The 12,332-nt window shown below is 34.0% G+C and overlaps 2 protein-coding genes across 2 annotated transcripts; both read left to right on the top strand.

The window, feature by feature from the left end:
• The first annotated feature begins 1,706 nt into the window (after positions 1 to 1,706).
• Positions 1,707 to 5,008, top strand: LOC140983635 (protein NCA1-like). The gene is made up of 9 exons (XM_073450760.1): positions 1,707 to 1,893; positions 2,782 to 3,044; positions 3,138 to 3,260; positions 3,310 to 3,418; positions 3,745 to 3,890; positions 4,029 to 4,116; positions 4,197 to 4,343; positions 4,528 to 4,677; positions 4,785 to 5,008. The coding sequence occupies exons 2-9, from the start codon at positions 2,794 to 2,796 to the stop codon at positions 4,830 to 4,832; spliced, it is 1,062 nt and encodes a 353-aa protein (XP_073306861.1). The 5' UTR covers positions 1,707 to 1,893; positions 2,782 to 2,793; the 3' UTR covers positions 4,833 to 5,008.
• Positions 5,009 to 5,864: 856 nt separating this feature from the next.
• On the top strand, positions 5,865 to 11,588 carry LOC140983626 (DNA polymerase delta small subunit). Its single transcript, XM_073450748.1, has 15 exons — positions 5,865 to 6,012; positions 6,121 to 6,250; positions 7,249 to 7,355; positions 7,459 to 7,585; positions 7,905 to 8,012; positions 8,626 to 8,741; positions 8,847 to 8,930; positions 9,358 to 9,426; positions 9,498 to 9,569; positions 9,654 to 9,745; positions 9,817 to 9,944; positions 10,243 to 10,344; positions 10,439 to 10,506; positions 11,137 to 11,203; positions 11,357 to 11,588. Exons 1-14 carry the CDS (start codon positions 5,938 to 5,940, stop codon positions 11,194 to 11,196), a joined length of 1,338 nt encoding a protein of 445 aa, XP_073306849.1. The 5' UTR covers positions 5,865 to 5,937; the 3' UTR covers positions 11,197 to 11,203; positions 11,357 to 11,588.
• Positions 11,589 to 12,332: the final 744 nt, after the last annotated feature.

Genomic DNA, 12,332 nt, shown 5'->3' with positions numbered 1-12,332 from the left:
GTTATGTTTAGCGTACAGTACGATCCCTTGAACTCATATATCTCAATCAAATATGCAACAATTGGTCTATCGAGAGTTGTAAATGAATTCAATAGCGATGTGATGTATCTTTGAGTAATAATAGTGACATTGTATATGCAACTAAGAAAACACATTTCCTTAAAATACATGTCTTACTCTGTCCAGATATTCTTTACACTATTAACTCATCATATCACATATGATATCTTCACTCTGGGGTGAGAGGTGAATCCCCGACTACAATGTATTGACTCTTACGTATTTTTAAATTACACTCAATATCGTCACATGATGACCCTCAATGAAGTCGGAAAACGAGTCAAAGTACATGTTGCTATGTAGAGTCTCCATGCTGTCCGAGTCAAAGGAATAATGATTCACAACCATAACCGCTGACTATTCTACTCGATAAGTGATAACCTCTTAGAAAGTCAAAGAGATGGTTGTTCAGTGTCTTATCAAATGAGTACTCGTCTGTATGAATAAACATCTCCATGTCCTTACCAATAAAATATGACGTTTACATCATTGATGTTAGTCTCAAGCTTGATTGACATTTATTCTTATTTTATGCGGCTGAATCGACTAGGAACTGCTTTAGAATATACAGTATACTTCCTAATGAATTTATGAACTACGTTGAGAGACAAAATTCATGACACTTATTGTATATTCAATGGCTTTATATGTACAACTTACAGATAATAAAAATGTCATAATTGGATAAAACCGTAAAATATTATTAAAATAATTATTGTTTTTACATTAAACTCAATAAAACTGAAACTATAAATTGATTTGTTGAACAATTACTCTAATAAAAGGAAGACACAAGAAATCAAGGAGTTTGATGCATTTTTCAATTATATTCTTAGGTGCTATCAACATCTAGCTTAACTATCATTGAGATGTCTTTATATGTTTTACTTTTTGGAAAAACAGGAGAAGTATAAGAAATAATTTTCATTTCTCATCTTTTCCCTTCTCTTTTTATATTTCTTATCCTATCTTATGTTCTCTACTATATGGTTTCCAACTCAAGACCCTCTTAGGTGTTACCGGACCAAGTTGTATTACTTTATCTGAAATGGATTTGGTGTTGTACACATCATCACTTTGGATTATATGAGCCCAGTTTTAAATAGTACTTTATCTTATGTCTGGTTTGTTGGACTGATATGATTGATTATTTTAATAATTCAATCCAATCAAATGTTTGATTACAATTTTATGTATGAATTATTTATCAAATCTCAATTAAATAATTAATTAATTAATTATGTTATTAATTATGTTATATATTTCAAACTATTAAATGCTTTATATCTTTCTTTTACTTGTATTTATTAATTATTAAAAAAAATTAAAATTACAATCAATCATTTTATCCTAAGTATAATGGATCAAACCAAAATATTAGGGGAAATTGATTAAATATCATCCGTCGATTTTTTTTTATTTAAGAAAATGACATTTTTAAGTGTATTTGAAATATACTTGATGATGTCATTTTCTAAAAAAAAAAATTGAATGAAGTTAAAAAAAAATCCCAAAATATTACTATTTTTTAATTACTCATTCTAGACCCAAGACAAAATTCTGAGTGGATAAATCACATCTTTATTATCCTTAGAGAAATAAATTATTATTTTATTTATTTTACCAAATCAATATCCTTTTTTTTGGGGAACCATATCATAATTTCTTTTTAATGAAAAATAAAGAGACTTGAAAATAAAGGTCCACTTTCCTGATTTCTACTCTTCCTTCGATCGTCCTCTCTCTCTCTCTCTCCGTGTGGCTGTGTTGTGTTGCACGCACTTTATCTTTGCGTTTAGGTTAGATATCGCAGTGCACTTGGAATTGCAAGAGGTAGATCACAAAACCCATTTCTTTGTTTGATTTATGGGTTCATCATCGCACTTTCCCCATGGATTTCGGGACTAAATGATTTTTTTATCGTGTGATTGAGCTGTTTGTGTTTCCGTATTCCCTTTTGTAATTTTCAGTGTTCTTATGTAGAAAAGCTAAGCTTCAGCTCAAACTCCTTCTATGACGTTTCTTTTTCTCAAAAAAGAAACTTGTTTTGCAAGTGTGTTGAAATTTTTTGCAGCAAATGTACGTTGACAGAATCTGGTTGTTTTTTTGGTTTGAAATTGGTTGAAATTATATTGAAATAAGTTGTGTACGAGGTAGATTCTGCCTTATTTATATGTAGACGAGGTATTTTAAACACACAGTAGAACCCTTGGCTTGAAGATTTGTGTTAACTTTTTCTCATCTAGTTTTTGTGACTGGGTGTTATTACTTGTATCATATTATCAATACGATCAACTGAACTACTCTAGCTAATGTAACTACTGTTAAATTTCTAAGAATATTGGACATAAACCGTGAATAAGGTTCGTTATAAGTGCTGTGCACTGCTTAAGTCTTCTTTCACATCACCATTAGTTTCTGTTTTGCTCTTTATGTTTCTGTTTTCTTTTTTACACTGCATACTTTTATCCTTGATTCCTTTCTAGATGAATATGCTAACTAGTGTTGTAAACTCTCGCAGGTAGATTATCAAAATATTTATTTTTCTGATTATGTCTAAAAGTTTCCATAATTAGATCCATTTGTTATGCTAAAATATTGAAACCATGTCCTGGTGTTTTTTGCGTGATTTCTTTGTTTGTGGGGATGGGGAGGCTCTATCTTTTGTAGGGTTTTTCAAACTTTAAATGAATTTTTTAACATGTCATCTTCCTATTGCAGCTGTAAACCAAGATGAAACCTGTCTGTCTTTTTATTAAAGCTTCTCGACCTGATGATGCATCTATTAAAAAATCTGTTGAAAACCAACATAAGAAGCAGTCAACGAATGATACCACACCTCAGAAAGATCCAGCAATTACTCCCAAGTGCCCCTATGGATACGATTCTCATACATTTAAGTTAGGCCCTCTCAGCTGCATGATATGTCAAGCACTTCTGTTTGAATGTAGCAAGTGTGTGCCTTGTTCCCATGTATATTGCAAGTAAGCGATATGCACTTAAATGTCACCCATCAATTAGTTTAGTCATGTGCTTTCTATATGAATGTTCTTGATGAATTCTTTCCATGATATTAGAGCCTGTGTATCACGCTTCAAGGATTGTCCTATATGTGGTTCTGACATTGTGAAGATTGAAGATGATCCTGATCTTCAAGCTGTGGTTGATCGCTTTATTGATGGCCATGCAAGGATCAAGAGGTCTCAAGTTGATACCGNGCTTTATTGATGGTCATGCAAGGATCAAGAGGTCTCAAGTTGATACCAACAAGGAAGAAAAGGATGGTGAAATGAAAAATGTGATATACGAGGACGTGTCCCTTGAGAGGGGTGCTTTCTTGGTGCAGCAGGCCATGAGGGTAATTTTTTTAAATTTCTGCCTTTTGTTTATTGTTGATGCTACAAGTGTCTTATTATTGCAGGGATTCAATTCAACTGTTGAATTCTCACCCTGTTCTGTTATAAAAGCACGCCACATTAGATGATGTATTTTGATTACTATATATGTTCATATTCCTTTTATAGATCCCTACCCCATTAAGGACAAGGCATTTTCTGTATAAATTACTGGGACTATATGAACATTGGTTACATTCTCACTCTACTCTTTTATAAAACCCTACCATATTAGCTATTATTTTCTGATTTGTATATCCATTCATATTTTTTTCTTTCTCATTTATAGGCACTTCGTGCAAATAACATAGGAAGTGCAAAATCAAGGCTTAGCATATGTGTGGAAGATGTTAGAGAACAGTTGGAAAGGATTGGAAACACTCCTGAGTTATGCTCTCAGTTGGGTGCGGTTTTAGGTATGCTCGGTGATTGCTGGTATGCCCATCATCTTTATCTTTTTCTTTGTCTGGATTTAGAAATTTTGTGGTTTTATTAGTCAAAAGATTGTTTGCATTTTGATCCACAAATTTATTATATGTCATTTTTTAAAGAAAATAACACTGGTTGTTTCAGTCGAGCAACTGGAGATGCTAGTGCTGCAATATCATATTTTGAGGAGAGTGTCAGCTTCCTTTCGAAAGTACCGAAGGATGATTTGGAGGTATAAATTTGTATTAGGCCACTGAACAACCATTTTTCTGCAAATCCAGTTTGATGCAACTTGTGTTCGGACCTGTGCAGATAATACATACACTTTCTGTTTCTCTCAATAAAATTGGAGACCTAAAGTACTACGAAGGGGATTTACAGGCTGCAAGATCCTATTATTTTAAGGCTTTGGAAGTTCGCCAAAATGCAATAAAGTTCCATTCTAATGTTTCATCGTTGGTGAGCAATTGATATAGCATAAGTGCTGCTTCTAGTGTTTCCTATATATGTGACTGATCAACGATAATTTTTTTTCTTTGTTAATAGGTTTATTATAAGCTGAGAACTTGGTCTTAGTATCCGTCCCTCTGTAGTCTCTGCCATTGCTCTTCTAATTGTGTCTTACTTTTAATCATAAACTCAGGTTATAGATGTAGCTACATCGCTGGCAAAAGTGGCTGATGTTGATAGAAACCTTGCTAACGAAGACACGGCTATCACTGGCTTTCAGGAGGGCATTAAATTGTTGGAATCTCTAACAATAAGAGCTGAGGAAGTTGGTCTTGAACAAAGGGTATGAATTGTCCATAATTTTTCTTCTAAATCTACCTTAAGTTGAGCAGATTATTATTACCTTTTTAAAAAAAAATTGTATTTGATTTGGACCTTTCTTGCACGCAGCGGCTTTCAGTGCTGGAGTTCCTCAACAGCCAACTTTCCAAGAGATGACCACCTATGCAAGACCGATTGTTCTGTAATAAAATGCAGTGTCTGTATGTTTCATAAACAAGTGGTATATAGGTTTGCTAAAATAATTCGTACTTCCTCGAACAAGAATAAGATTAAAATATGCCATCACGATGGTTTAAACGAAAAATATGTTAGAGATTTTGTGAAGGTCAGAAGATTGTATAATATGTATGCTTTAAAATGTGTGTATGCTATACAAAATGTTTTTCATACATTGATTGATGCATAGAAACATGTGAGAGAAGAAGTCCCAAAAAATATACAATCAAACAACCATAAATTTTCTCTCAAATTGTAAGGGATCAATTAGAGTTGTTTGAGTTGAGAGATGAAGACCCAACAAAAATACACAATTAGAGGAGGAAAGCACTTACATTCGACTCGTGAAGGATTTACGACGTCAAACCACCGACGATTTTCAGATAATGTCTCTGGCCGCCTCATCGATTCATGGAAGAAACAGGGAAAAATCGATTGATGAAATGAAAATAAGGTTCTCAGAGTTCTAATTTTAAGACATAATAAAATACGTGACGTTCACGTGCTCGAATAGTTAATTGTTTACGTGAAGTGAATAGTTAATTGTTTACGTGAAGTTAAAAAATAAAACGACGACTATTTCTTCTAATTTTTAAAACTTTAAGGACAAAATTGGCACATAAAACATAATAAGTCTATGGATATAAACGAATCGAGCTGATTTGATTTGAAAAATATTTGATTCGTGCTATTTCTCGAATTCAAACCAAACTCAAATATCAAATTTTTTCAAGTTGAATTCGAACCTAAATTATTTTATTTGATACTTTGCGAGCTGTTAACTGGACTTAATATTTTATTAATATAATTATTTATTAAAAATATAATTATAAATTATTTCAATTACTTATTTTCAAACAATAGTTCGAATAATTGCGAAACATGTTTGAATAATAATTGACTCTAAACAATTAATATAATGTGCACTTATATTATATATAATAATAATAATAATTAATATTTGATACCTTTCTGCAATAGAAAGAGAAATTGGGGTTGCTTGATTTCTTCGAACCAGCAAAGATTAGAAGACCCTTTTCCCGCCATGGCAGCTGAACCCATGGAGGTGGATTCAGGCAACGGCGTCCTGTTCAGAAAACAGTCTCTTTATAAATCCTTGGTAACTATTTCCTCCTTGCTTTTATAAATTTCCTGTTTTTTCCTTCAAAAAATCTCTCTTTTTCGTAGTGTTTGTTCAATTCGACGTGTTTTTTGTACTTGATCGTAGGATGAGAGCTTTGAGATACAGAAGGAAATGTATAAAGGGCAGCAGTACAGTCAAATATATTTTGCAAGATTACATCTCATGAGAACCCTTCTTTACTCCCTTCTCCCTACCTGGAAGCACCATCTGCCTGGTATTATCTCCTCTATTTTTTTTCCAAATTAATGTAGATACTTGCAGTTTTGTGCAAAGCTTATGACTTTACTTAAAGCACTTGTCTTCAATTACCTTAACCTGGTGATTTTGTCCATACCGTTATAGCTTATGAAACTGGCGAAATTGTTTTAAAGGAGCGCATTTGTAGTTTCACTTGAATGTACGCTGTTGGGAGAATGCAATTTACCTTTTGATAATTTGTTCAGTTAATTAGTTATCTAGGGCCTCCATTTGTAGTTGTCTTGAGCATAACCATATATGTGAATAACCACATGCTTAACTTACAGAGAAATTTTATCCCAAAAAAAAAAAAAAACTTACAGAGAAATATAAAAAAAGGGGGCAGATGGAAAAAAATGACTAACAGTCTCTGCTATTGGTTTTATGTGCTATTTAAACCATAGTCCATGACTTACACAAGTTGACAAAGCAGAAAATATTTGCGCCTTGATTTTGACACTTTTGAAGTTCCTATTGAACTTGGAGGTTTTGGCTATTTACCCAAAATGTAGCACGGACAGAAAAAAATGGACCTTAGTTGAGCCCTGTTGGTATTTTACCCTTTTTGTAGAATATGAATGTCTGGTTAAAATGACTATTTTTTTGGTTGTTTGCTGTTTACAGCTCTGGTTTATAGTCAGTAAAACTTGGATCACCGCTGTATTAAGCACTGAGGCAGCAATAAATGTTTTCAAAATGGTGCAACTTATCGAAGGACATAAATTATGGGAGCTATTGGCCCAAATTAGTGTAACAAATAGAACAGAGTGTGGGAGTCAGATGAGTGTTTTTAAGTTTTAACTTGGACCTCTTTCTGTGCCTCTTTGTTCTTGCTCCCGCTCCCATGTCTTCGTGCATAGATATTTTATCATAGAATTTTATGGAAATCTTCTACGGGTATGTAACTTGTATGGTTTAATCAGTTTACCTAATCTTCATGGTTAGTTTCACATTGTTCTTCCATGTTTGCTGCAGCTTGTACTGTGCTAGGACTTGAAGAAGGAAAGGAATGCATCATTGTTGGAACTCTTTACAAGGATATGAAACTCAAACCTTCAATACTTGATGAGTACTCTAAGGAGGTGCTGAGGCTGTGGTTGCTTCACTGTTTAAAGTTTTTCCACTTGGTCAAATTTAAAAACTTCTTTATCCTGAATCTTTTAATTCCAAATATATGGTATACAGAGATCTGCTACCCCGCTTGTAAAACCCCATAATTTTATGCACTCCGACGATTTTCTAGTTTTGGAAGACGAGAGTGGAAGAGTCAAACTTCGTGGCACTCTTCTTGTGCCTTCTATATATGTAACAGGTATGCACGGAGCTTGTCACTAGTTTTTGGAATTGGCCACCTGATAATAGGTCACAAGTTTGTACGCTTCAGATTATTTCATTCTGTTTGAGTCAATTATGATATACTGAGATTGTCTCCTCAACAAAATCTTTATCTGGTGGTTTACTCAATTTCCGTAATTGGTGTCGCCTCAAATGGTTTCAAATGTTTGAATTGTTATAAAAATTATTCATGAAGAATTTATGATAAGCTTCACTGTTCCTGATCTTTGCATAGTAATTTACTGCCTTCTTACTTGCAATATGTAATTCCGATTGACCCGATTTTTTATTTGTAGGTATAGTTGTTGCCTTACACGGGAAAGAAACTGGGGCTGGTGATTTTTTGGTTGAAGATGTCTTAGAAGCCGGGCTTCCTCACCAGATAGCACCCAATCTTGGTTCTGGTAGAAGCGCAGTCAACTTCCTATGTTTTTTCAGTCTCGGCTAAGCCATACTTTTATTGTATTTGAATTTCATTGATGGATAGTAGACTAGATGAAAGAATCAATATTTCACACGTGCATATAACCAAATGCAAAGTTCTGGGATGAAAACTTTTGGAAGAAGGCCTTACTAAAGTGATGCTTATTAATGATACTATGTTAGCAGAGAAAATCACTAAACGGATTTTAACATGATGAGCGAACATCGGCCAGTCTTCTTATTTCTTCAACTCGTAATTTCAATAAGATATGTGTTTACGACATCAGATGTAAAAAAGTTTCTCTACAAACATTAATGTAGAATGTGATGCATATTAGCCTGCACAAGCAGGATGACAATCTTGGAATGTCATTGGCCCATTCGAGAACTTGTATCTTTGTGCCTACATAAGACGTACCGATCTACACGAATGGAGAAATAACTAAAACTATATCTAGACTTCAACAGACTTTTCTTAGAGTCATCATCGTGCTTTAGAATGGTAATTCCACTGGAGTTCCATTAAATGCATGAGTAGTTTGATCTCTGGATGTGATATGTGCTTATTATATGTTTGGACTCCATCTGAAACAGGTGATGATAAATATGTTGTTTTTGTATCGGGATTGAGTGTTGGGAGCACCATTTCCAATCCTCTCCATTCTCAGCTATTTGTTGACCATATAACTGGACATCTAGGAGATGACAAGGTTCAGACAATCCTCATATGCTATTTTTCTTGCTTGTGACGCCATGACTTTGCGAAGAATGGTACATCTGATCTTGCATACATGTGTAAATGTACAATGTGCCAGGAACAAGGCATTGCAGCTAAAATTGTTCAGGTAGTCATTGCTGGGAATTCTGTTGAATATCCACGTGGACTTCTTAATGGCCAGGTAATATGTTGCTCCCATAATGATTACCATTTTAGTGTAATTTCTTACTTCCTGTTCGACCTTGTCATATTCTGCTTTGATGTATAATCTTTGTATATCTTGAAAATTGTGAAACTGATTAGCCATCTGATCAAACATTAAACGAGCAAATGGATCATCCTTGAATCACAATATCAACAATTTCAGATATTTAAAGCCAATTGTTTCCAAGAATCCAAGCCAGTTCTGAGTATGGAAAAAGGAATGCCAACTGCCAGATACCACACAATTCTGACTTCCTGATATGCCATGCCGTGTGATTACCAAGGACACTTGACTGATAGACCATAGATAGCAATAATTTTGTATGAAAACTGGTTTACATTGAGCATTTAATCATGTTTCCGAGTCTATTAGTTTTCTTGATGTCTTCACTTGAGCGTTGCAGAATTTGGGTTCAAAGGATCAATCTAGACTAGTTGAGCCAATAAAAGAGCTTGATATCTTTTTAACTCAGGTAATTTCCATGATTATGCTGCCACAAAAATTGGATGATGAACTATGATGCATGTTTGAAACAATGTGCAGATCGCTGCCAGTATACCTTTAGATATAATGCCAGGAACCACTGACCCTGCAAATTTTTCATTGCCGCAACAGGTTATTCCATCCAGGATTATATGCTGCATTTTATACCGACTACATTTTTTTAACTTCAATCTTTCTCCTTGTTATATTTGTAAGCCTTTGCATAGATGCCTTTTCCCTGGATCATCAGCTTTTAACACTTTCAGATCGTGCACTAACCCTCACTCCTTTGAGCTAGACAATGTGAGGTAAGGTGAATTATTTAAACCAATATATGTTGGAATTGGGTTAACATGTTTTATTTTCGTACTTTCTTCAGGTTTCTTGGAACATCAGGTCAGAACATTGATGATCTAGAGAAGTATTCAGATGCAAAAGATAGACTTGAATTTGTGGAAAGAACATTAAGATGGAGGCACCTAGCGCCAACAGCCCCGAACACTCTTGGTTAGACCTGCTTCTTGCTTCTTTTTTTAATTCTGTTCTTGATTCCTGGTGATTATTTTGCCGCTTTGTAGAATTTGGATGTGTGGTTAAAAGTTGACAATTTTTTTCGTTATATGGCATTGACAACTCTTGTTTGTGGTCGTTAAAAGTCAAGTAATAGTTGTATTAGGCACCAAGACAGCAAAATATAATGTTTCCAAAATGGAACATCTTTTCACAGCACTTAAATCTGACAAAGTTCAATTCTTGTTTTAAAATTGTTTGATAAGAATCAGTTCTATGCTCTTAAATTTTGCAGGTTGCTATCCCTTTACTGATAGAGATCCATTTTTCATTGAGACATGTCCTCATGTTTACTTTGTGGGTAATCAGGATAAATATCAAACAAGCTTGATCAAGGGTATGGATCCATATTATATACTCAGCATTCCTAATATAGCTTGGTTGGATTTTACCCACCCCAAAGAAATATAACTGGTAGCACTAAACTGCAGGATTAGAGGGGCAAGTGGTCAGACTCATTTGCATTCCTAGATTTGCTGAAACAGGAGTTGCCGTGGTGGTAAGATTCCTTTCATTCACTTATTGTACCTTTCAAAAGTCTTACGGCGCAAAAGCAGAAAGGAACCTAATATCTGCAAGTAATGCTCTATCCCATGCAGCCCCTGCAAACAAGGTAAAAAAAATTGATTAGAAAAAGTTAAAAAGTAAAAGTCATCCTAAGATCTTCAGGGTGAACTTAATTATATTTTCCTACTCCTAGAGAACTAGCACAATTCTTAGTCCTGTAACTGACTGAGTGACCTATTTATTCACATCTGAGGACTGAGAAATTTGGCTGCCGATATTTACGATCTCCACTTTTGCAAGAACTGATACTCTCTTGTTATGGCATTCGATTTATACAGAAGACCACATAAAATCAGCAAATAACAGTTGTGTAAGAAAAACCACTGAGGGATTTAGCAATCATACTCAGCATAACCGGGGAAAAAAGGACCACTTAGCATTATATTTCTTTCAAGTGAGGTGGTTAGAATCTTGTGGAGCGTAGAAAGTATGATGATTTTCGCCTCCAGCCTTTTATATTTTTTTCCCTATCATTATCTCCAGCCTTGTCTACTCATACCTCAGCCTAACTTTTGCTTTGACGACTCGCTAGATTCACAAGTTTATTTCCTCCTTTTTGCAGTTAAATTTGAGGAATCTTGAATGCCATGCTCTCAGTTTTGGGACTCAATTCGGTGCATAATTATAAGGTATTATTCAAGCAACTTGTTTTGGTATCAACACTAACTTCCTTACTTATTCTAGACAACTTGTTTAATTGTCCAGTGACATTGACCGAGTCTCTAGAATACTCGCGCTCGGCTGATTCCTAAAATATATGGTTTTTTTGTTTTTTTTTAAAGGTGAAATATTGAGATTCGGATTGCAGTTTGCATCACTGCAAATATTCTTCATTCCTCGGGTCAAAAGCAGTTTATCAGCTGAAGTTGGCCCAGTCAGGAGGTTGCTGCATATACTAATATCAAATCAGCTTGATTGATCAACATTGCTAATCTTTCTATCTTTGACGTAAGAAATTTGGTGCTGACCTAATGTACTCCTGTCATGTATTTTTTTTTATAGTTCCAAATTTTTTCTTTCTTTTTTCAGGAGGTGAAATGTATTTTTTTTTATTTTTCCTTATTCCCAAAAATATTTGGCTCCTTTTTCTAAAAATTTTTGGCTTCACCATAATGGGGGCATCACTCCAATCTTCTTGCCAAATTCCCGCCCAGACGTGTACATGCTATGTTCGGTTTCGTTTAAACATGTCTTTAGAAAATGGTTTTTGAAAAATATGTTATATGCTTGATTATTGCTGTTTGAAAGTCTTCTTTTATTGTTAGTATTTTTATTTTGACTAGTTAATTAATTACATGTAATTTCCTTGATATTTGTAGTAATACAAAAACATCTAGCTAACTTTAAAAACTTCATATACCTTCTTAGGTTTGTACTAATCTTACATTTATACATGTTAACTTTAAAAATTACAAGTACTTCCCTCGATGCATACAACTCTCCTTGAATGTAAGGACACAATATATGGTTACAATTACCTCCTTCAATATAAGAGTAGAATATATGGTAGATCATAACTTTTGAGGATTTGTGTATAATTTTTAAACTCATAATGTAAGATTGATATAACCTTGGGGTGTGTGTTTATGCTTTTTTAAGTTAGTTGAGTTTTTTTATTCTTATAAATTCTGAGGAGGGGAGATATAAATAGTAAATTTTATGTTAGAATTTAGAAACTTTAGCAATCTTGAATTTGATAATAACAAAATTTGTTATAATATTTATGACATATTTACTCAAGTGTGATGTTACTAACTC

The sequence above is a fragment of the Primulina huaijiensis genome, chromosome 1, assembly GCF_012295235.1.
Source record: "Primulina huaijiensis isolate GDHJ02 chromosome 1, ASM1229523v2, whole genome shotgun sequence".
Classification (NCBI taxonomy): Eukaryota; Viridiplantae; Streptophyta; class Magnoliopsida; order Lamiales; family Gesneriaceae; genus Primulina; species Primulina huaijiensis.
The sequence above is the reverse complement of the archived record's forward strand: the minus strand, read 5'-3'. Positions and strand labels throughout refer to the sequence as shown.

Excerpts from the sequence above, each read along its gene's own strand:
- LOC140983635 (XM_073450760.1), top strand. The coding sequence starts at position 2,794 with ATGAAACCTGTCTGTCTTTTTATTAAAGCTTCTCGACCTGATGATGCA. Across the intron at positions 3,419-3,744 it reads TGGTGCAGCAGGCCATGAGG|GCACTTCGTGCAAATAACAT; the intron begins GTAATTTTTTTA and ends TCTCATTTATAG. Across the intron at positions 4,117-4,196 it reads TACCGAAGGATGATTTGGAG|ATAATACATACACTTTCTGT; the intron begins GTATAAATTTGT and ends GGACCTGTGCAG.
- LOC140983626 (XM_073450748.1), top strand. The coding sequence starts at position 5,938 with ATGGCAGCTGAACCCATGGAGGTGGATTCAGGCAACGGCGTCCTGTTC. Across the intron at positions 6,251-7,248 it reads CTGGAAGCACCATCTGCCTG|CTTGTACTGTGCTAGGACTT; the intron begins GTATTATCTCCT and ends TGTTTGCTGCAG. Across the intron at positions 7,356-7,458 it reads TTGATGAGTACTCTAAGGAG|AGATCTGCTACCCCGCTTGT; the intron begins GTGCTGAGGCTG and ends TATGGTATACAG.